The 25,496-nt window shown below is 37.6% G+C and overlaps 2 protein-coding genes across 2 annotated transcripts in view; one reads left to right on the top strand and one right to left on the bottom strand.

Moving 5' to 3' along the window:
- LOC134538396 (DNA polymerase delta subunit 2) overlaps positions 1–5,510 on the top strand; it is a 28,035-nt gene extending 22,525 nt beyond the window's left edge. The window contains exons 8-9 of the mRNA XM_063379690.1: positions 4,489–4,590; positions 5,271–5,510. Of these exons, the coding sequence (XP_063235760.1) occupies positions 4,489–4,590; positions 5,271–5,386 (218 nt within the window). The 3' untranslated portion in view covers positions 5,387–5,510. The remainder of the gene's footprint in view (positions 1–4,488; positions 4,591–5,270) is intronic.
- A 2,475-nt stretch (positions 5,511–7,985) lies between these two features.
- Positions 7,986–20,444, bottom strand: LOC134538395 (protein dimmed-like). Its single transcript, XM_063379689.1, has 3 exons — positions 20,257–20,444; positions 18,511–18,681; positions 7,986–15,996 (listed from the first exon to the last, which is right to left on the bottom strand). Exons 1-3 carry the CDS (start codon positions 20,275–20,277, stop codon positions 15,724–15,726), a joined length of 465 nt encoding a protein of 154 aa, XP_063235759.1. The 5' UTR covers positions 20,278–20,444; the 3' UTR covers positions 7,986–15,723.
- Positions 20,445–25,496: the final 5,052 nt, after the last annotated feature.

Here is a 25,496-nt window from a genome sequence, read left to right as displayed (position 1 = left end):
CGCTCCAATCCCCAAAGGTATGCGTGCATGACTTCAGTGACCATGCGGGACTGCCAAGCAGCTCAGGTATTTGGCCCGTGTCATGGCCTTGTATGTAACACTGCCCCCTCTTTAAACCTGTTCGTCTCGAACAGGTAACACATCTCTTCCGGCATATTTTCTCAATTAGTCTAAATGTACCACTTTCATTCATCCCTTCTTTCCCCTTTGGGTGTGATAGACCACATCATTTAGCAGTTTCAACTAGGGGTGAGCCGATGCCGATTGCCGATTATTAAGATCGGCCGATTTTGGTCATTTTGGTCATTTGCATGATCGGCTTCATGCATGCCGATCCTTTTTGCCGATTACCGCTTTCTGAAGACAAAAAAATCTCTACGTAACACAAAAGCGCCGACATATTTTTTGATTCAGAACTGTTGCTTGACGTTTTAAAGTAACACTTACGTTACTTACGTGTTTTAATCTTTTCTGCAGAAAAAAATATTAAGTAAAGTTATTCTTAAAAAATAAACATATTCATGAAAAGTACGTTTGTTAAAAAATAGTAAACAAAAGCACACCAAATTGTTTAATAAGTCATGCATAGGGGCCTGTTCTTTTCGCGATCGCGATTAAACGACGATAAACGCGAAATCGCCATAACACAGCGTTTTTACACGAAATTTAGTATTAAAACGCAAAATCGCAGTGTTTTTAAGCGAAATTTAAAAACTGGGTAAAATACTGTCTCGTCACTGATAAACAAACACCGCAACATGGCCGCCACTGAACATTAGTCATAAATGCACTAAAGCAAACAAAAGCTTACACACGCTCACGTTATAATGTTAAACTCAAAAATATACTGTAAAAATACGTAAAACTACGGCGTTTATTTTCCTTTCCGGCATAATGTTTGGATAGATAAGACAAACAGGCGAAGTTTTAAGGCCTACGTACACCGCTCGGGGCACTGACGTCACCTTGGAACAGCGACACCCGATAAATACAAAAGCACGCAGATGATTGGGCGAACGGTGGCGGTGTTTGGAACAGCCTTACGTGAGTGGCCATACCACGTCAGCCGGGGGCGCTGGCATATAGTTGGAACAGCGTCTTAATATCAAGCAGAAAGCATTTTAAATCGCGCCAAAAAGCGGAAAAATGTAAACAAACATTCATTTTCGAATGGTGTGACGATGATGATTAGTTGGTTAACAGTGTGTTATAAATTTTGTTAAAGGGATTAATAGATTTTCAGATTAGTTTATGAGAACAACTATGTAATAATCAGTGTCTAAATCAAAAGTTTCTCATATAAATATATGTAACCTATTTGTTTAGGGTATTCAGTAATGAGTAGTTTCAAGTAAAATTATTTAACTTAAGTAATTTGGAGCACATTCATTTTCGAATTGTGTGACGATGATTTTTTAGTTGGTCAACAGTGTGTTATAGACTTTGTTAAAGGGGTTAATAGATTTCCAGATTAGTTTATGGGAACAACTAGAAATCAGTGTCTAAATCAAAAGTTTCTCATATAAATATATGTAACCTATTTGTTTAGGGTATTCAGTAATGAGTAGTTTCAAGTAAAATTATTTAACTTAAGTAATTCGGAGCATATTTTACAACCAACTTAAAAAAGCACTAATCGGTCAAAAAAATCGGCATGATCGGTACCACATTTCTGGCATCGGCATGATCGGCAAATGTGGTGATCGGCTCACCCCTAGTTTCAACACTTAATATGCCACTTGATGCTTAGAGCACCTGCCCTTCCTTCGCTGCTTATTGTACAGGCACACCAAATTGCCTTCCTGATAACCAGTCGAATTAGCCTTCAGGTCATATCTTGTCTTAATTCGGTTTGTCGTTACTCTGAGGTTCTTGAGCTTGGTTGTGTATGAGTGCCATATGCTCCTCCAGATACAGTAAAACCTCTATTTAACAAATCTCAAGGGACCAAAATTTGTTGTGTTTGTTGTAAAGGGGTTTGTTAAATGGAGGTTTCACACAATATATTTCTAGTCATGATAAAGCTTCACATAAATGGCTAGAACTTTCTTTCTGACTGTTTAATACGATATGAGGAATTAAACATGAAAAAGTACATAGAATACACTTGTTTAATGGCCAACCATTTGATGCTTGGAAATTATCAATTCCCATCCCCAGTGCTTCCTGGCATGCCTTTTCTTGTAAAATCGGCCCAGAGACGATGTTAGATGCCCTAGCCTCCATTAACCAGTCAAAAAGTATCTTGTCCAAATCATCATTTTTACATACTTTCACATGTTTTCGATTTGTTCCTACCAGAGAAGCGTTGTTTTCGATCTGTTCCCGGTTGGATAATATGGTCGAAAGTGTAGACGCCGGGATGTCTAAACGTTTAGTTATATCACTTTTTTTCCCCACATTCATCAACCGCATTTAAAATTTCTAATTTTATTTTAACGTCAATCTGTCGCCGCTTTTTAGGATTAGAATTCATTTTACAGTAGTACCGTGTTGATTTCCGTAACTACGTGTGGAAATAAATAAACAACCGTGAAAACTTAAAAAATGGAAATTGTACTACACCATAGTTATAAATATTTGCGGATGCGCATCTTTAACCATAGAAACGCCAAATATACTAGTTGTTCGTCTTGCCAGAGCGATGGTACGAGAGGTTTCCGCCACTAGCGCTAAATGTACCCGCCATTTTGAACAAAGTGTGGCATGTATACACGACGTGTGTTATCCCTGATGCTTTGTTTATTTATTGTCTTCCGCGATGGTGCATATTATTTTAGGTTAAACCCACGTATTTTTAAGCAGTGAATGCAAAAAAATTAGTGGATGTCTTGTAGGATATGTTTATTTTTGCGTGTTTTTCAAAAGCGGCAGTTCGTTGTAAAGGGAATTTCACTATTTCGGAACAAATAAAATTCGGTATTTAGAGGTTAAAACAGCATTGATCTTATGGAGGTTCGGCGGGACCAAAATTTTATTTCGTTGCATGGGGTTTTTCGTTAAATAGAATATTCGTTAATGGAGGTTTTACTGTAATTGGCATAGTCATTCGTTTTGGTCGGCTCCCTGCGAAGACGGCCGAACTTGATGTGACATGTGACAGTCTCATTTCCTGTCCAAACTCAATAATTGCAGGGGTCTGTCTAGTGTAGTCTTGGATGGTAGCCCTATATGCACTCAGGAATAACTGAATGTGTTGATCCCAATCCTGTTGATGCTCGGCCACGACCTTGGCAAGGTGTTCCTCCAGAGTTCTGTTGAACCTCTCCACCATACCAGGTAGTCGGCAGAAAATTAAGTTGTGGTCTGTGTTTTTTGAAATGTTCATTCCCTGCGATCCTGCTAGACAATGTTTGCAGAAAAACATCATCTTACAGATTTCTTTGCCCTACAACTTAGCGTTCAGATATTGTGCGAGATACTGCCTGATAATCCAGCATTTTCTGTTATCTGGCACCTGCAAAGTCCCGAACCTGCCGGATGATTGGAAGTCAGCTGTATTTATTTCTGCAAATGGGACCTGACTCAGACGTAATTTTGAATCTCCCATTTCTTACTATTAGTGCTGGTGGTTGTGTTGTTCAGTTGGATCAAGATGGCGGAATGCTCACTTTTGTTAGTCTCAAACTTTTAACAGTGTGTACACATTCATAAAAGTAAGGGAAGTTTAAATTGGTCAGGGAAGGTCATGGAATTTACTTGAAAACCTGGAAAAGTCATGGAACTTTCTCAGAGACAGTAATTTTAGTGGGGAATTTCATGCTCCGGTATGCCATCACCCAGACTTTGAACTTTTTTTTTCCAGGTGATGTTTTAGTGCTTAGTCATACACACTGGCATCACAATTGGGCACAGGTTGCACCATAAACAACTGTCAAGATAGACACGTTTATTGTGTGGGTGCCAGCTCACATGACATTCACAACGATGAGAGGGAGGGAGATCCACATGGCCTAAGGCACACACACATCCACACACACTCTCTTGCTTGCCCTGTGGCTGGTTTATTATTTTTAGATTTTCTCGCCGTCACAGCTAGCAAATACTTAACTTGCTGGCGTCGTGACCGGTCGGGCGGCAGACTTGGTATATCTGTTGTTCACACGGCTGCTGAGATATTTTGATTAGACAAATTATACTTACTGGTAGAATTATATTAATTGAAAACCAACATAGGCCAGTTATTTACTCACATATTCAAGCACACAGTGCAATATTAGTAATTTTTTTAACCTAAATGAAAAACTTGCATATGGATGCACTACTTTTTTTATGGTAAAAATTGGCATAAAATGTGCGACCCATATACTGGTATATCAGTTACCCAAAAAAAACAATGTCTTTACTGCCGCAGAAGGTGAGAATTATTTGGTACTGTATTGAGATGGTTATTGTATGAAGGTTTCAACCTTTTTTTTTTGCGTAGTGCAATTTTACGGTACTTGCTGCAGGAGTGGTGGAGGAATCATGCAATATTTTTGCCTGTAGGTTGTTTTCCATTCTACAAAGAAGATCCCTTCATCATTTGCGACTGCCCTGATGTTTATTTTGCTGGAAATCAACCAAAATTTCAGACCAAGATGTACGAAGGTAAGGTACATTTTAAGTGGACTTTAAATGTGACTTAATTTTTTTTTGTTTAGATAATTTTAAACTCTGGCTCAATACTTTCCAGTGAATAGGCTAGTAACAAATTTAGTGTGCATTTAAATTGAGTGTACTATATATGTAAGGGTGTATTTTCCTTCCCTTACTAAAGAAGTTTCAAAATTATCTTTCTGTTGACCTGTACCGCTTATAAATCAAATAACAACAGTGAGATAAGTGGTATTGAGAATATAAATAGAAAGTAAGAAATTATCAGTTCAACAAAATTAGAAGGCGAAAGTCCGGCAATTCTGTGTGTGTTTTGCTGGACATCCTTAATTGTAGACATTTGGACAAAACTTATACTCCAACTGTAAAACAAATCTTACATTATTAAATATCTTAGAGAAAATTCTTGTAGAATATAGTGTCACTATGTTTCCTGTGTTTTACTTTATATATATATATATATAGAGGTTTTACTAAATATTTTATTACATCTTAAGTGCCATTTCAATATACACATACATGTATTCATGTGATTGTGTGTTACAGATAACTAAATGTCATGAAATAGGAAATATTTGTGTATTAAATACTGAATGTTAATTGTTTAGAATTATAGTTACTTTAGAGTTTAGACATATGTTGGGCAGTAATATGTATGTATATTTTTTCCCCAGATAATCAACAGAAAGTAAGACTTGTGTGCATTCCAAGCTTTTCGAAGACTCAAGAATGTGTTTTTGTGAACTTGCGAACACTAGAATGTGAAACTTTGAAGTTTTTAGTAGGTTAATTAGAAATTTGTTTTCAGAGATTTTGAAGCAGCTGTTCTCATGTAACTTTTTGGTCATATTTTGTATTTTTGTGTTATTTTGTACTAAAATGTGGAAATAATAGATAATTCTTTGTAAATACCACTGTGGCTGTTGATGTTTGTCTAATTAATAACATTTTTTTTTTCTTTCATGGGATTTATATCTAAGGACTCCTTCCAAACGTTTCAACACAACTTATATTTTTAAAAACAAGTGGTAACCACATTTAAGTAGTTCCTATTTAAGTAGCGGGATAGGATCAGGAAGATGCCATAGCAAACGTTCCCAAATGAACAGTCGCAGTACTGGACGGCACGTAACTTTTGTTAAGTTGCACTTTGTTTTTTATTGCCTTCATTTTATAGTCGCACATTAAACAGTTAGCAACTGTTCACTAATTCATGTGAAAATTTATCTCAGTAAAAGTTTTTTTGCATTCTGTTGCCAATACAAAACAGGCTTGTTCCTGCGATTAGTAGATCTGTTTTGTATAACGTTTAATTATGAATACAAAAATGAGTGATGTTAAAAGTTGTAAGAAAACATTAAAAGGTCCTGAAATTTGTTCACCAGGTACTTTAAGACAGTTTGATCAGTCACCTTCAGTGAATTTGCTACTTAGACCTAAACATGCAACATAACACTTACTTAACACCATTAAGTATGCAGCTACAAGGACTGAGTGTCATTGTATACTGATGTCTGTTTACCGTGTTTTCTCCCATAATCGTCACACATTTTATTATAAAATAAAGTTTGAAAAGTAGGGGTGTGACGATTATGCGAGGAGAAAAAAGTTAGATAAAGTTATTTATGAAAACAAAACCCATTCATGGAAAGTACGTTTAATTAAAAAGTGAAGTTTAAAAGAGCATGCCAAACAATTTAAATTAATAAGTCGTGCAAAAGAACCTTTCTTCAATAAATAGAAAAACCAAAATTGTGACGCGAACGCAAGCCACCAGAATCTGTGATTTGAATTAACACGAAACTATGGTCATTGTACACACTTCCCACGAAAGAGTGCAGGCTATCAAATGTAGTTAACTCGGCCCGTGACAGATAGCATGTGTTGCATGCATCGGCGAGATATTGATATTCGACTACGTGTGCGCGCTCTATGCGGGAAGCAACATAACCAAAGACGAATGATGCCAAGTAGCGTTTTCTACATTATTGTAAATGGTACATCGCGACGATGCAAACAAACAGATAAAGGTTATAATGTTTAAAAACGTCTTTAAAAGAAAATTTACACGTCAGCAAACTTCGTAATTCCGTTAATTAAATAAGTATGTGGTAATGTCCAAGTAAATATTATACTTCTACTTTAAAATACATAGTTTTATACGGAAAAGATACCTACACAAAGCGCTCAGCATCTAATAGCGGGACCAAAACAACATGCGACGTTTACGCGAAAAATTTTTTATCCCAATTTTGATGGCTTAAACTATAGGTGCGACGATTATGCGAGTGCGACAATTATGCGATGAAAGAGGGTACTTTGTGTCCAGTATTTTTTTTGTAATACTGGCATATTTTACTAACTCTCTGCTTTTCTTTGTGCCATAGTTTGGGGGGACCCCAAAAATTTCTACAGCATGGTTAAAAAAATATTACCGTTAAGAGATGGGCCAGTCAAATCCTCAAATTCTTAGTATTCAAATGATTCAATATTTGACGAAAAACAGTTGAGGAAAAATATTAGAAAAAATAAGTAAATTATTTCAGCACTTGATAACCTTACTAGATCAATTTTTTCTTCATACATATCATGTTACCATTCCCCAAGATAATGTATTTTTAACATGTAAAACATTGGCAAAAACTTTGAAAATCTGTATCCCCGAAACTATTGGAACTACAATAATGGGTTTAGTCTGAAACTTTTGCAAATTTAATTTACTTTAAAAGCAAATCAGACGGTTGTTTCTGAAAAACTAGTGCTTCTGGGTCAAAATCGACAAACACTGAAAAAAAGTAGAAAATTTCTAGGTTTTCTTGAATTTTGACAATGGTGTGGTCGTCTGCCAAGGTCGAAAACTTGAATTTAACATTCCCTTTGCATCATTAACAGCATATAAAAATGAACAGAAATACCTGATTTCATGCATTGTTCACCCCCTTTTCGTATCTGATTCGACTGCACTACAGCTTTCAGTGCAACTTCTGTGTTAGGTTTTAAAGCTTGACAAAGCTTTGGTCACTACTGGTATAAGTCAATTTTTGTGGTCTGTCATTCATACCTGCTTGAAGTAATCAATTGTTATTCCTCCTTGCAGTTACAGGCCTGTATCAGATTTTAACCTGTAAATAGGAATGTATTTATATTCTGATTCATAGAAAATAATTTTTGTAAATAAATTAGTATTTATGAATACATAAATGCTGTATAGAAATCATTCGGCAGTTGGTACAATAAAAAAATGGCTGCCATTTTCTGTTATATTTGTTTTATAGCATAACAGATTGTAGTACTTAATTTCCTGGATTCCTGATTTAAACGTTGGTCTTTACTATCGTACCGTGAGATTTCTGTCGTATGAATGAGGTATCACAATAAATTAGACATGCTTCACTCTTGCACAAAAGTATGATGTACCTTTTTTATTGTTTTCAACATGGAAGCACTCCACGGTCAACACAAGTTTTACACATACATTTACACAGACATCACAAATAGTAGATTCCAAAAATATACATTCAGTTATATGTTTTCACATCACCGCACTTTTCGTGTTTTAGTTTGAAATACCTGGGGAAATCAACAAATCATTGATAACACGTGACAGGATTACATGACTAGTTAGACTAGATTTCTTGGCAACGCAGGTGAATCGTGGTGGAATTGGCGAGGCTGAAAAAATATGTTTTTGCTTTGCAACGGACATAATCATGAATATAGCATAAAAAGTATATTTTAATGTTGGATAAAAATAGTCAGTAATTTCCTTTGTTACTGAGCATCGTACTTGGGAACATAAATATTTTCATATTTTGTTTTAAATGGTGGGTATTACTTTGTCATTCTTTGCAACTGCAATCAGGTAGTTACTAAGAAGTAAGTTACTAAGTAAGTTTTGTTGAAATGAGAGAAGATTGGAGATGTGTTAAAAATTTTCTTTCCATATGTGCATCTGAAGTTCTACATACCATAGATTAATTCTGAATGTGTATGAAGTTAAGATTGAGTAATTGAGTTTTAAAAAACTTCGAAATTATTGCGGTTCTTAAATTTACAGTGAGTCGTTAGTCATTAAATTATTGATCTCCTTTCTGCTGGGAGGCAATGTTTTTCAGAAATTAGTGGGATATACAGATTATTTTATGCACAGCCAAGTTTTAGTTAACGAACAACACTTGGTGAAAAATCAAATAGTTCCGACTCACCATTTCTTTTTGAACCAGTACTGGCCATAATGAAGTAAAGTGTTATAATTTGATTTCTCCAGGCATTTCCTACATAGCGTATCATTTAAAATGAATTAAAATTGTATAATAGCAATCGCTTTACAGGTTTTTTAAGCCACAAACCACAATAACAGTTTATATACAAAGTTGTGGCATACATAATCATGTTTTTTCTCTCCGTTGGTATTCCATATCTTGGAGATGGGATGTCAGTTTCTTAAAATAGTACTCATAGAAAATAATTTCTTTAGTTAAAAGATTTTATACTCTGCCTTTTCTAGCTAATTAAAGAATGCATCAATAATTCAAAATAAGTAGTCCATTTTGATTAAAATTTTAATGAATATTTTAAGGACTAATTGATTCCTTGCAATTGCTGTTGGTGCTGTTGCTATTGTTTTAAAATTTATGGTACATAATAATAAAATCTTTAATAGCAGGAAACATTGCAGTAAAAGTGGAAAAAAATTATTCCAGCAACAAACATATCTGAATTGAATTTTGCAGTCAATCATGTTTCATTGTTTTATTGCCCTTGAGGTTCAAAATATATTTCCTTGAGATTCAAAAATCAGATCCATTGTTCATAGATTTGTTGTTCAATAAACTTAATTTAATTCCTTGTGGTCTTAAGATGATATTCAAGGCTTTGCGAGTGAGTGTAGCATGTTCAGCATTTAAAGGGAGGGGGGGGGGGGGCGAAACTAATAAATGTTTACAAAGAAACTATTGTTTTTTTATCGTTACCATAAATATTGTTACTTTTATTTTCAATAGGTTGTGCTTATGTATTACAGTTATTTTTTAAATGTTCCAATATTTTATTTTTGCTTCTACATAAAACATTTAAAAAGGCAGTGGATGTTTTGATATGACCACAGAATATAGAAGACAGATATTTTAAACACACTGCTCTATGTTTAAAGATAAAATCTTAAATGTATGTACTAGAAAACACTTCATTATCAATATTTGGCTGGAAGAATTATGGCCTTTTATATTTACAGCAGTGAAAATGACAAACGCTGGGTACATAAAACATCTATAACTATTTTAAGAAGGTAGCTGAAATATAGTACGTATTTTAGATATTTTTCTTTCTATTCATAAGGTGAAGTTTTTGTATACTAAGTAATGAACAAAACATAAAGTGCTACACAGACAGGTACATTTTTCAGTTCGTAATATAAATGTAAGGCGAAAAATTTAACTTGATTATAGTTATTCTGTTTGGTCGTGGTTTTTATATAGTATATGCATATAATAAATATTTTGTTTCTAAAACTGTACATTTATCTTTGCTAACAAACATTTTAGCTCAACAAACTGTTTACATAACTTGTGTGTTGGTGCATATAAGTAACATACATTTGGCTACATGGACTACATCGAGATACAGTAACTAGGACCAGAGATTAGCGCTTAAGTTCGTAGTTTGAAGTGTTCAATTTCGACAAACATATTTTTTAATGTCTAACATAGTTGCATACATTCAGTTCAGTATTTTCTCTTCCTTTCAGTGAAGTCTGTAAGAAGAAAAAAAGTGTAGAAATTTTTTCTGGGTTCTTAAACAACATCAGGGTTGCTACATGTACAGAAAACAGGGAAAATAGGGAAAAGTCAAGGAAATTAGAATGGTCAGGAAATACATGGAAATATTTCAGTAGTTTTTTCTTGTGATAGCAAAATTAAACTGAAAATACTATTTCGCCAAAGTTCAGATGCCTCGAAAACTACTCAAAGGTTTACTAATCACAAATATTCATTGATTTTCCTTTTCCTGAAACCCTGGTATTTTTACTGTAAACACAAAAGGAGTAAACTAATTTCCGGATGCTTACATACAAGTTCGATAGCCTACATTCTATATCTTTAGTTGAATCTATAGCAATTGTATACAAACACATGTGTGTATCTGTAATAGTGTTAATTTTGCTAAGGTGGCATATTTGAAAGCACATACGTCATTTTCCCCTGAAAAGCAACAAGTGAGCCGTGGGATGATGTGTGTCTGGAAGGCCATGGAAACTTTTCGATTCAGATCGGAAACAGCTGTAAACGTCAGGGAATTTTGGAATTTCAAACTTGTAGCAACCCTGAACACACAAACATATTTCCTTTTACTCTGTATTCAGTCTTGGCATATTCTTCTGTGATTGGTTAAAGAGCCCTGTATGTGAACTTGCACAAAAGCATAATGTAATTAATGTTAGAACTTGCTATGTGAACTCTGTTAGTACTCGCAGAGGGGACATGGGTTCATTTTCGAGACCTGGTTCATTTATCCTGTTTTCGGTGTTACGTGGTTTCAATTACATCAAGTAATTACTCCAGGAAAATGCTGGGACAGTTTCTTACATTAGGCCTTTGACTGATTCCTTATCTAATTTTGACAACCTGTGTAGTGTTTTTTCTGATGGTAATGATCTTGTTGTCAGCAACACATTTTTTTTTATTAATTCATAAACACAAAGCGGCTATAGTTTTATCTTCTTTGTATTGACAATATTTGTATGTATTGAATAAACTAATGCACCTCTCATTTCATGCATACTCCACCCTTTATTAATTCAGTCCAAACACAAAAACTTAGCATCTCAAAATCAAATTATCATCGTGCTCATGTTTGGAAATGGAATTAAAAGAAAATCAATAATTATTAAAGTTTTACTTATGTTTATTAATATGTACTTGGTTTCATGGGCCTGCGAAAATATCCTGTATAAATAGTTTTTTTTTTTTTTTTTTAAATAAATGAGTTGTTAAATACCTACACGTGTTTTGACAACTTGCTTCACTTTCAAAAGCATTGATGGATGTTACCTAACCACATGTAGCCTGCACACGTCTCCTGTGTGGACAATTCTTGCCTGGACACGCATCGTGTCTCGACTATGCTCTACTAGCTCAACCATGCCAGTTTGTAAAATGACTTGTTGTTGAACCTTATTTTCTTGCCAATATAGTGATATACCCAAGCGAAAATATTCTTTTGTGTGTTTATTTTTTTTTTTACACAAATTGGCTCAATATTCTCCAGAGTTTCCTTTTAAGCAAGTGGCTGCAACTGAAATGTCTTGTGTTGTTTAGTATTTTTGGTGTGAAAATTATGTGAAATTTGCTTTTATTTTAATTGGTTTATTTGCATGATTAGTTGCAGACTTAAATCAAAGCATATCTTGGCATTAATGCTGACTAGGATTTTCTAGGAATGATATTGCCTGTCAGCTCTGGGATTATCTCTTACAGGTGCAACAGCAAAGTAGTAAGCGTGGAAGCACAATCATAAATTAAATAATTTATGAAACTCATCTTTAAAATTAGCTGTACATTTAGGAACTGTATTTAATTCCAAAATTAAAATTATGCTCATTTAATATTTTGCCTGGTACCAAAATTTTTTTAGCACTGCATATTGATGTATTAATGGGAAACATTGTGTATATTATTACAAAATAAATAATAATGTGCTTTATTCTTAAGTTTTGATAGTTAACATATGTTTTGGTAGGGCGTACATTATATATGATAGCATTGTTATTATGGAGAATGTATTGTAATTATTTTGGTGTCAAAAAAGTTTTTTTTGGTATATTTCTTCTTACACTAGTTTTACTTGAGATGGAAATGTTTAGGTGATAATTTTTTTTGGATCTTAGCACCAACACAGAAAGTTAAAAATAAATTGACATGACAGGCAGACTCGTTGCTTTTTTTCTTTTCAGTATTTCTAATCTCGAGACAAAAATTTTCTAACAGATAACTAACATTAGGCCTAAAATTTGGTATCACGTCATTAATATTAGTATGTATTTTGAAGATTTATGTATATAATTTTTGATTTAAATACACAAAGAATTATTTATCATGCTGTCTATTGTTAGTGTTGTAATTTCCACATTAATGAAAGAAAGATCTTACAACCAGGTATTTAATTACTACCCTTCTTTAGTTATGTATACTGACAGCAATATTTAACTACATTTATCACTCTAATTTACATTGCATTGCTTTTGTACTTAACAGTAATAATTAAATGCAAGTCTCTCAACATTATATAGTTTCTGGGAACAAAACCTTCATTTGCTAACATCGGAAACCACTAATTTTAAACATTTTACAAAAATAACTAATTTTATGTACACAAACTAATTTCCAGCTAAAATTATTTTGAGAAATAAGATACAAAGTCTTGTGGAATTTTTGGCACATATATTTATTTTGATTTCCTGCAGCTGGTTCTACTTTTGGTGTAATATTTAAGTTTATTGTTGAGTTTCTATTGCAGAACACAGAACAAAGAACCAATATTGTAATAATGCCATGTAATCTCTAACTATTAACTATTGATTTCACAGATAGCAACATTACTCATAAGTCCTCTGTCTGCACTAGTGGTATTTTCATTTCTGCACGTTCATCATTTGACAAATATATTTTCTTCTTTTGGTTATTAATTCATTTGGACAATCAATAGGCCTAGTCATAATTCTAAGTTTTTAAACTACATAATTAAATGATACAATTTTAATTTTGCCTCATTGTGAGGTATTCTTTGGCATTTAAATATACACATTTGGTAACAACAAATAATTCCTTACACATGCTTTAGTTAAATACTACACCCAGTTTTTGTCATGGGGTAGCTTTGAAAGTTTTAGGATTTTAGAAATCACAGTTCGTTTAATGTCTCTTGGCTGTAGCGGATGTCGGTTGCATAGAGTAAACGATGATGTAGACAGAACTTGTAAGCTGCTCGGTGAAAATAAGTGTGGTCCCAACATTGAACACAGCTTATTTGCCACAAGGACAGTTAGAAATGCATCTTTATGACAGATGCAACTGGCACGTCATGGTTATGATTTCTTGTTTCACTTTGTGTGTTTTCGAAGCAGTAAGTTTTTGACATTTCGTGACTAGTTAATTAAAATATAACTGCATCAGAACACAACTTTTTAACAAGTGCATGTGTCTGGTGGGTGGTCCTTTGTAGACAAATGCACGTGCCATTTTTTACACATCTGCCTAGTTTGATGATTCTATTCAGGGGTGTTGGAACAAGGAAAGGCAGTGTGGGCAACATGCCCCGGCATTTATCTTTGTGCGGGCAGAAACTGCATTTTATCCCCATAACATTTTTCCATTAAAACATATTACTATATCAAAATTGGACTGATAGACAGCAGCATTGAAGCAGAAAACATTAAGGGTTACTTTGTGCTGCGCAGAGATGATTTTTATATTTTTAGTCATCATAAACTACTTTGAATTGTTAGTTTGTGGTAAGCTTATCTTTAGTGTAAATATGAAAAATAAATATTAAATTTTAAAAGCTTTTACAGTAACACATTTTAGATGAGAAGTGTATGACCACACTTTTAAAAATAACCATTCAGTAACAATGTATTAAAAGAGTTTTTTTCCCCAGCACTTCCTTTAAACGTTCCAATGTCCCTTGTCTTATTGGCAGTTAATAAGCCAATGTTGGAAGCCAGGTGGTAGCAATGGTGCATTACTGTGCGAATACTGCAAGAAACCACTTTTTCCCTATGCCATGTTTGCAAGGTACCCAGAATACTGCGTAGTGTTTGCTACATTCTTCAAGTGTTCTTGTGATGGGAAAGGTTGATTTAAATTTTTTTTTTTCCAGACATGCCATTGCTGGTTACATTGTATGTCACAAAAAAGATAAATATGCAAACACTGAAGACGGTTTGTGCCTGAGAACTGGGAACAGATCTCACATGCCGAATTATCACAACTGTTTTGTCTTGGGAAGCCTCCTGTGTTATCTGTGCTGTCTTCATCATGGTGTCCAGAATATCTGTCTTGTCACATCGTTGGGTTCGCCCGTGTTCGCCTGTGTGTGTCTGTGTTGTGTATGCCATGTTATCTGTTAAGTTTCATCATTGGGTGTATCTGTTCGTGGCAGTGTTTGTCCAATGTAGTTTTTTGTCTTTATCTACCGTTCTTGTTGCAACTATCTCGTTGTTACCAGTCCACTGTGTCCGTCTGTATTGTAAAATTTTTCATAAGAATTCCTTCCGTGAAATTTTCAAGGCCGTGCATTATTATTATTTTTTTTTTACTTTTGACGTAAGGCTGATTTTTAGCTTGTTTTTCGTGTTTTTTGCATATTAATATTTTTTTGCCTGTCATTGAGGTTTCTTATGATATACAGTGCAAGCAGCAATGGTGTATGTATGTGCAAAAAAAAATCTCATGTAGTGTTTGCATTGTGGAATCAGTAGTGAAGGATTGTATTTTACTGAAGTGACTGGTCCAATGATGAAATTTCTAACTCATGCTTATTGGCCGACATGAGGCATGGTCAAGCATGGGTGTTGCAACATGGCGATGGTGAGTCACAGCATGCCATCTCCTGACTATTCCCAACGCAGTGGTTGGAGCAGGGCCGGCGCGTCCATATAGGCGAACTAGGCAACCGCCTAGGGCGCCAAGTAGCAGGGGGCGGCGCAAATACGACACATAACAGCTGATATAGTATGTTTAACGATTATTGAAACTAGATGAAAATGGAATTTTGTAACAGTTTGGAATGTTTATATTGATATAAGTAATTATTTAAAGTCCACTGTGACCTGTTTATGATTTGTAATATAAACCTAAAAAAGTAAAAAAAAAAAAAAACACAAGCCTGCTTACATTTGATTGTTGACAAAATCTTAGGCTTACGTGGTGTATTTTGAGGCAAGGAAAATTTTTTTTGGGGTGTCCGGCCCGGTGGTGGAGGGGGGGGGTGCATTAAGGTTTTTTGCCTAGGGCGCCAATTTACCTTGCACCGGCCCTGGGTCGGGGTCACGAGCAGAAGACTGATCTGACTACATCATCGTCGGTCTACGGCCGGCCGCCCCGCGCCGCCCACCACGGACAGAGGCGCTCAGTCGCGGAACCTGGGCTGGTCCTCGTAGAAGCTGGCGTCGTGCTCGTGGAAGCGCGACGGGGGCAGCAGCCCCGGGTCTGGGGTCACCGCGGACGTCTCGCCCGTCCCGTCGCTGTCCGCCATCAGCGCGCCGGCGTACGGCGAGACCTCCCCGCGCATCTCGCAGATCACGTTCGTCAGCGCCATCACGTAGTTCTTGGCCAGGGTCAACGTCTCTATCTTGGACAGTCTCCGTTCCTTCTTGACGTGAGGGATCACTTCTCTGAGTGACTGCGAACAAGACAACGTTCAGTCTAGCACTTTCAGCACTTTTTAACAATGGGGAAGCCTACAACTCACGTAGTTTCGGTTCCCTACCACGTTCGTGCAACTTAGGATTTCTCTCAAAAATTGAAATTAAAAAAATCGAAGGGATTAGGTTAGGTTAGGTCAGTCACAACATGCTTGTTTTCATTGGAAACTTCTGATTTAGCTGCTGAAGTGGCGTCAATACCAAATCGCAAAACTTCGGAAATCTTCGGAAATTCTTGCAGGGAACCGAAAATACGTGAGTTGTAGGCTTCCCTTATCAATGTACCGTTCTTAAGGCTTGGTCTTACATATCAACTTGGTCAATTTTTTTTAATCATCACTATTAATAAAAATGTTTCACTGTAAATTTCTTGTGATAGCTTGCCTAACATACTTAAAAAAAACCACATATAATCTGTAATTTTTTTATAGCTTGTTTAGTTCTGTTATTGATAAACAATCCTTTGCGTTTGAACATCTAGATCGACACATGCAATCATGTTTCGAAACCTACTGACTCCACCCTCAGGATTTTTTTTTTTTTTTTAACTATAAACATATAACACAGTTACACTAGTGCCTCCCAGTGGCAGAACCTGCAACTATCAGTGATGTCATCCATCATGGCCAATAGCCTGCAAACGACACCAGTGGTGTCTACCAGCAAACATTTGGATCAATATGGTGGCCATGACCTCATGAAACATGGCCTTTAAAAGCAGGCGAAGGCAGCAGACAAAACTGGTAAGAGTGAGGGGAGGTGTGGTTGGCCAGGAGAGCATAACAATAATTTCCCTCTTGTTCGGTCAAAGGACAATAATTTCCACCACACAATACCAAAATTCTGGTATGGTGTGCCATTATTAAATTTTTAATACTTTAAACTGTTATTAGATAATATTTGACATGAAATATTAAATCCAAGAGAGCTATAATGCTAAAATAAAGGATACGCCCTGAAAAATTAGTAATGTCAAGAAATGTAATAACTAATTTGGCATGTTAGATCAAGCCATAATGTTCTTAACTGACTATATTTACTATTTTTTTAAACTTTATATATATATTTATTTATTTATTTATTTATTTAACATTTCTAAGCAAAAGTATTTAATTACTGTATGTAAGTACTACATATTGTTTTTGTGCTTGAGATTCGTTAAATTTTAGTGATTTATTACAGAATACTTCTCAGAATATTTGGCAACATGAGTGTATCCAGTATGAGGGGAGGAAGGACCATGATGCAATACATTAATAAAAAAAAGATCTGTGTGTGTGTACGTGTACCTGTGTACGTGTGTACGCCCTAGTCCCTCCTCCACCGGAGATGCAACTTCCGAAAGGCACGTACTTAAAATCAAATATTATTCTAGGATGCTACCTGTGGTAAGTTAACACAGATGAGGAGCACAGTTGCGGCATTTATCTGGGTCCCACACCAGGCCTATTTATTTATATTTTCCTTGGTTTTTTTTTGTCTAGTGTTCTGTGGGGGGGGGGGGGGGGGAAATTGTGGACAACAATGTGGGGGGGAAATCTAAGAATTTAATTATTATTATTATTATTATTACTACTACTACATACTAACTGGTCGATGCCTTTTGATCTCAAATGAGTTTTCATGAATTGCCTCTGGCTAGGGTTTGATTTGATTGTTGGTGATTGTAAAATGCAGAAAAGCCTAAGATGTCCATCAAGTTTTTTCTGTCCCTGCCCGAACACGCCCGAATATTCACCTTCGGCCAACCTCGGGATTTGTTTTATATTTTTGCGCAGGGAAAAATGAATTCAAATATTAAAAGGTTGTTGGTTAGGTTAGCTACATAAAACACTATGGACGGTTGGTTAGGTTAGTATAGCTACATTAAAATAAACAGAAAAAAAATTATATATATATATATATATATATATGAATAAACCCGAGGTTGGCCGAAGGTGAATATTCGGGCGTGTCCGGGCAGGGACAGAACTTTATGTACATCTTATGGGCTTCCCGTAAATGCAACGCGAGTATCATCTAGTACAAGGAAAGCCAGTACGTCGGGTGGTGGGGTGGATGCAGGGGCGTAGGAACCGGGGGGAGGGGGGGTGACAGAGGGGACGTGTCCCCCTGAACTTTTTGGGTGGAAGGGACTGTCCCCCCCCCCCCCCCAACTTTCTAGACCGTGATGTTTTTATTTTATAATATTATTCTGCCCAACTTTACTTGCAATTTCTTCACTCATCAAATTTTATCTTAAGGAAACAATAATAATTTTAACATCGATGTATCCAACGGTTAGATACAAAAACTGCTTAAAAAGCGCTGTTTTGCACTTTTAAAATCAAAATTTTCTGGTGGAGGACCCCCTGACCCCCCCCGTCTTAGCAAGAGGGAAATGGGTTTACATGACATCAGAATCATTATTTGTCCTCCCCCCCCCCCCCCCAACTTGATGAACACCGCTACGCCAATGGCGTGGAGGGGGAAGGGAAGAAGGGAGTAAGTACCTGGAAGGCGTCGTTGAGGCTGTGCATCCTCATGCGCTCCCGCTCGTTGCTCTCGAGGCGCCGCAGGTTCCTGTCGCGGGCGTTGAGAGCCGGCCTCCTGCGACGCGCGGCCTGTCCCAGGGCCGCCGCCCCGGCGCGCCGCGACGGGCCGCCGGCAGTGTCGTCGCTCACCTGGGGTCACGCCCACAACACAAGCTGCCACACCTTTTTTGATCATTTCTGACGTACTAAGCTAGGGACCGGAAAAATTCGCGAATTCATTTCGCGATAGGCTAAACCCAGGGCCGGTGCAAGGTAAATTGGCGCCCTAGGTGAAAAACATCAATGCTCCCCCCCCCCTCCCCTGGCCGGACACCCCAAAAAAAAATTTCCTCGCCTCAAAATACATCACGTAAGCCAAAGATTTTGTCAACAATCAAATGTAAGCAGGCTTTTTTTTTTTTTTTACTTTTTTACTTATTACAAATCATAAACAGGTCACCGTGGACTTTAAATAATTACTTATATCAATATAAACATTCCAAACAGTTACAAAAATCCATTTTCATCTAGTTTCAATAATCGTTAAACATATTACATCAGCTGTTATGTGTCGTGCTGCGCCGCCCCCAGCTACTTGGCGCCCTAGGCGGTTGCCTAGTTCGCCTGTATGGACGCGCCGGCCCTGGCTAAACCACAAATAGTTATACCTCAGTGCTGCCTCTGCTATTGGCTCACAACTCACCTGGATGACTCTGGGCCAATGAGAAACACCCAACCAAAGCTTTATCGAATCACAGGCTGCTACGTTGGGACGTCTCACAAGACAGCAGCCAATGAGTGGGTGGCATTTGAACGAGTGTACGTAGAACTTATGGAGTTCATCCTACAGGCCATTGAACCCGCGAATTTTTCCGGTCCCTAATTAATAACGTCTTAAAATCCATTAACGCCGGCTGCACGCACGGAGAAAAAGCATGACTCATTGTCACGTTCCACCTGAGCCGAGAGCGTGCAAGAACCGGCCAACCACCGTGCGAGAAAAATCTTCTATAATATCATACAGGTTTGAGGCGGGCTTTTTAAAAGCAGCAATTTAAAAATTTTGATTTATTTGTCCAATTTCGTCAATTCAAATTAACAATTTATTGACATTGATTTGATTTCAGTTTATTTCTATAACTAATTGTTCGTGATTGTATTTAAACAAATTATTTAAATGTAATTTGCAAAAACTAAATAATATTTGAAAATTAAAAAGTATGCAATTTTCATAAATGTTTTCTTATGATGTTATAACGTAAAATTATCGTCCGTAAACCGACTTTACAGGCAAACCCCCCCCCCCCCCCCTTATTTTTTATATTCAGAACCGTATTTTACTGGCTTGGATAGCAGTGGCGGATCCAGGATTTAGGTTTGGGAGGGGCTTGACCCAGCTGAGGCTAGGCTTTATCAAGGCAAACACTAAAACAATAGTGGACCCAGATGCTTTTGGAGGGGGCTTGAGCCCCTTAGCCCCCCCTCTGGATCCGCTACTATTGGATAGTGCTTGTTTCCGACAAGCCCGCACAGAAAATTGTTTTTACATATTTCAGTGATATTACAGAAGTTATGTTTCTGGAAAATGTCAAAGTGGTGTTTGTTTTCGACATGCTATACCCCTCTTGTTCAGCACCAAAGGTTTGACGCATTTGCGTAACACTGCAGAAACATTACAATATGACATTCAGAGTTTGTAACAAAAAAAAAAGTATTTCAACAAACGAGTTTCAGACGAATTTCCATTATATTGCAGAAACATGTCAATATCACGTTTCTGAAACACGATGCTATCCCAATCAGCTCACGTTTCGGGTACGTTTAATAAAGGTTACTGAAATATTGTATAGTTTCTGAAAGGTCACAGAAATGAAATGCACCAGAAACTTAAGTGCTGTGTGAGTGGACCACCTTGTGAACAGAACAAGAATTTTGGAGGGCTCAGAAGGATGGTAGGGGGGGGGGGGGGGGTAGGGTAGGTCCTATGGATAATGCAATGCTGGCGGTCACCTCCACCCCATAAACCCTCAACAAAAACTGGGAAGATTAAAAAAAAAAAAAAATATTTTCTCCAGTCAGCAACTGATTTTTGAAGTCAGTTCAATTTTGTTTTAGGTCAAAATTTATTATTTTACCTATTTTGTTGTTACTGCATTTGTGAGATTAATTTTGGAAAGTCTATTATTGTTAAAAAATCAGGGGGGAAAAAAACATTGTTTTTATAACTACTTTCTGAAATGTAGGAAGTGTGTTTCTCCCACACTTTGTCCATTTCTAAGATACAATTATGTTATAAATTTTAAATGAACTATTTTTTATATTTTATGTGGTTATAATTTAAGCTATAATTATAATAATGTTTAATTATTTTATTATAATATAATATAGTCGCTATAAAATAAGTTGACAAAAGTGACCCATACATTCAGGGTTTGATAACCTCCATGTACAATTGTCGACTTCAGTGTACAAATAGACTGAAAGGGATAAAGGGCCTTTATTTTTTAAAACGGCTGTATTATCCGTTGAACAGGAGGCACATCTTACACACCACCAGCAAGTGTTTTTTTTTAAAGGGGTCTGGGTTAAGGAACATTCTAAGTACCTCTCAGGCCGAAGCCTATACGCCCAATCATGCTGGGTTTCAGCCATGCAGGAAGGGTAGCGTGCATCATGTGGGTTTTTTTTTTGGGGGGGGGGGGGGGGGTTATTGGCCAGCCATGACAGCAACTGAAACCACGGCTAACTCCCCTGTCTTTAATCTAGACTCTAACTAGTTAAGTTGGGCGCAGGTAAAACCTGAGTGGGGACGGGGTAAAACTTCGGGCTAATTCGTGCGGGGTTAAATGCAGGTCGAGCACAGGACAAAGGAGTGTGGTCCAGGAAGAAGAATCGGGAAGCCTAAGATGTACATCAAGTTCTGTCCCTGCCCGAACACGTCCGAATATTCACCTTCGGCCAACCTCGGGTTTATTTATATGTATATTTATATTTATCTGTTTATATTAATGTAGCTATACTAACCTAACTAACCGTCCGTAGTGTTTTAAAGTGTTTTAATGTAGCTAACCTAACCGACCACTTTTAATATTTGATTTCATTTTTCCTGCGCAAAAGTAAAACAAATCCCGAAGTTGGCCGAAGGTGAATATTCGGGCGTGTTCGGGCAGGGCAGAACTTGATGGACATCTTAGGCTTCTCAGAAGAATCGGTCAGGGGCAGAGAGTTCCATCCATGCGGTCATCCATACGTCTGGATCAGTTGCGCGTGCGCCCCTGGAGGTGAACGACTTCACTCGTCGCCCCCAGAGGTTAGGAGAGCATACAGATGGAGCATTAGACGTCAGACATGAAGGCTCCCTCCCCCCCCACCTCTTGATTTTCACATACCAATATGGCGGACGTTTGTTAATTTTTGTATCAGCAGTTCTAGCCTGCTTCTAGTAACAACTTGTAGTTAAGCTGTTCAGAAGAAAATCATATCAGATCATCATTACTGGTTAATATTTTTATACACACAAAGTCCAAAACGAGTCTTCATAATACAAATGTAATTATATTAGTTCACATAATTATTTTTTCTCCAATTTAACCTCCAACACAGGCACAGCTGATACATTGGTGACTTGATGTAAGCTTTTGGACATACGCCATTGCTAAGCGCACGTATGTCTGTAGAAGAAAACTACGAAAAAAAAAAACCCAAAAGACAAAAACCACAAAATTTGTCTTTTGGTTTTTTTTTGTAGTTTTCTTCCTACAGACATACGCAGAGGTGCCCCCCCCCCCCAACACTATGAATCACCCCCCCTAACCTAATGATGTGCGCCCCCCCCCCCCCCCCGAAATATTTTATGCCATTTTCTCAATGATTTACTCAATTATTTTATAATATTATACTTATTTAGTATTATATTTTATCACATTTTACATTAATTAAAACTTATTTTCTAATAATAATTTTGGTCATATCAGGTAATATTTCCATCCTGAACCGACAGATGCCAAACTGCTTTTGTTGAGGAAAGTGCGGGGTTGCCAATTTGATTTACAAGATCCCTTTCAATTATAAAAGCACCAGAAATGTATTTTCACATTAGAAGCTATAATTATGTAAATAATATATACATTTTTCTCGTCTTTTAACCCCCCCCCCCCCCTGAAATTTTAATGACGCAGTCTGCGTCGTTACTCCCCCTTGTAGGCACCCGTTGCACAAATCTTTCAAAGATGATACATTGGTACGTTGTAGTGCACTGAAATCCCCCTTTCCCATTTTTGTCTTCACCCCACACCCAGGGCCGGTACAAGGTAAACTGGCGCCCCAGGCGAAAAACCTTAGGCCCTAATGCCCCCCCCCCCCCGGGTCGGACACCCCCCAAAAAAAATATTTCCTTGCCTCAAAATACATCACGTAAGCCTAAAATTTTGTCAACAATCAAATGTAAGCAGGCTTGTGTGTTTTTTTTTTTTTACTTATTACAAATCATAATCATGTCATTGTGGACTTTAAATAATCACTTATATCAATATAAACATTCCAAACTGTTACAAAAAAATCCATTTTCATCTAAGTTTCAATGATCATTAAACATGTTAAATGAGCTGTTATGGTGTCGTGCTGCGCCGCCCCTCCCAGCTACTTGGCGCCCTGGGCGGTTGCCTGGTTAGCCTGTATGGACGCGCCGGCCCTGACCGCACCGGCTGGAATCGGAGCTGGTGCTCCGCCTGCATGTTCCCCCTGGTCCCTGGTCGCCCCACGGCTGACGGTCAGCTACAGGGAAGGAAGGAGGCGGCGAGGGCTCACCGAGGAGGAGTCGGTGAGGTCGATGTCCGGGGGAGCGCGCCGCGGCGGGGCGGCACCGCCGCAAGGAGCGGCCCCGCCGGCCCCTGGAGTCGTCGTCGTGGGGCCAGTCCGCGTCCAGGCCCAGCGCCTCGTCCGCCGGGTCGGACCGCATGGCTGCAACCCACGTACACCCCGCCCTCAGTCCCCGGCGCGCCCTGCGCTCTAGTTCCCTCGGGGGAGCTGGGTTGTTGCCCCTTGGAGGGCAGCCCTTCAGCATTTGTCTGACAAAGGTTAGTCTGTAAAGTGACCTAACCTAACCTAACCTAACCTAACCTAACCTAACCTAACCTAACCACTGTCAGAAAAATCCTGAAGGGCTGCCCTTCCAAGGGGCAGCATTTCAGTCGCCCCTTTCCCTCGTGCAATGGAAGTTAACACCCGTAGTAACACACCTAACGCACCGGGTCAATCGGTTTTAGTTCGGGTTCCATGGTACGGAAACAAGGTTTTTAACAGATATCATGAATACCACACATTTGAGGCTCTCAGAGGCCCTGGTGTACCCTGTAAAATGGTTCCCTCGCTAAATAAATTTTTAAACGTTAGTCGACACGTGCAGGATGGTACTTTTGTATCAGCTCTATCGGTACCGGTTCGGGTTCTGAGGTATATAAAATTTTTTTTTTTTTTTTAACAGATAGCCTGAAAACCACACATCAGAGGACCTCAGAGGCCCTGGTGTCCTTGCTGTTTAGTCACGGGGGGGGGGGGGGGGGGGCAATTTCATGAATTCAAGATAAGAAGTAAGAAATAAAATTGAAAACATAATCCCACGGAGAACAAGCCTAAATCAGCGGATGTCGAACAGCGATGAACCTAAGACGATAACACGGACAACTCCGGCGAACGCAGTGGGTTTCCTGTGACAAAACAGCGGCGACTTTCCGGGAGCTGACATCTGTTACCGCCATCGTCGTTCTCGTATATCTGCTGCGTTGTCGGTGTTACGCTGTCTGTTTAAGCGGTCTCGTCCTTGTTAGCCCACTGCATTCGTCTGTGCTTATATATATATATATATATATATATATATATTACCGTGACTAAATTCCTTCCGCCGAATACATGTGCTGTCTGATATTTAAGTTTGGATGTGTTCGTCTGTGCTGTCTTCGTTGTGTTGTCCATAACTCCTGTTTATGTTCATCGTTGGGTTTATCTGTTTGACATCAAGCCGATTTAGGCTTGCACTCTGTGTGTCTATGTTTTCATTTTTTTTTTAAATTTCTTATTTTGCAATCATGAATTTTTTTTTCCCGTGACAAACATTGCGAAACTGCAATGGCCTATGTACAATAAATTTTATTTAAATCAAAATTACCCATAGCAGGAATCATTAAAAGAATGTATTTAACTTTGTAACATTGCACACAAATTATTAAATTAGAACTCATGCTTGCCACGTGTATATCATTATACATTTAAGAAAAACGATAATAATAATGGGCCAGATGATTCGCCTTTTAACAATACGAACCCGGGAGTTTCACAAAGGGCGTAAGTCACGGTGAAGCGAAGGCCTCCTGTTCGCTCCACCCATCTTTCCTTTCGATGCTCCGCTAGCATATTTTAATATTGTGCAAACGAAAATTATTTCTTATATGTATAAAATGATAAAAGTATTTGACAAAAAATTGTTTTTAATGAAGAACCTCTTGAAAAAACTACATTGCAAGTGAGTCGTCTCATTCAATAGTATTTAATGAATTAAAACCGATCTTCGTAATATAAATTTATTTTCAGCGATAATTTGAATATTTATTTAATTTGCGAAGTTAATTATTAAATATAGAAAATTAAAAGAATGATCAAAATCTCAAATTAAATAAAAATGAAAGCTCTTCTTTAACTTATAGCGCAATAGTTTGGTGAAAAATACAAACTATCTTCTTAAAAGATTTAAAAATTACGAAAGTGTTGGCTGTGTGTAAAACAGAAGTGCGGCTACCTGCAGAGTGCCGGCCTGGTGGCATTCTGCAGGCAGGCACCGTCTCACAGCGTTACAGTCAGTCAGTGAGTCAGTGATGAGCGTAACTATGTATAGAATACCAATCTTCACGGAGATAAGGTTGAACGGTTTATAATTTTATGGGCTGCAGCGCTTTCTAGCGGTGAGTTACAAA

Source organism: Bacillus rossius, chromosome 13 (assembly GCF_032445375.1).
Source record: "Bacillus rossius redtenbacheri isolate Brsri chromosome 13, Brsri_v3, whole genome shotgun sequence".
Lineage (NCBI taxonomy): Eukaryota > Metazoa > Arthropoda > Insecta > Phasmatodea > Bacillidae > Bacillus > Bacillus rossius.
This window is presented reverse-complemented; position numbering and strand designations above follow the sequence as displayed.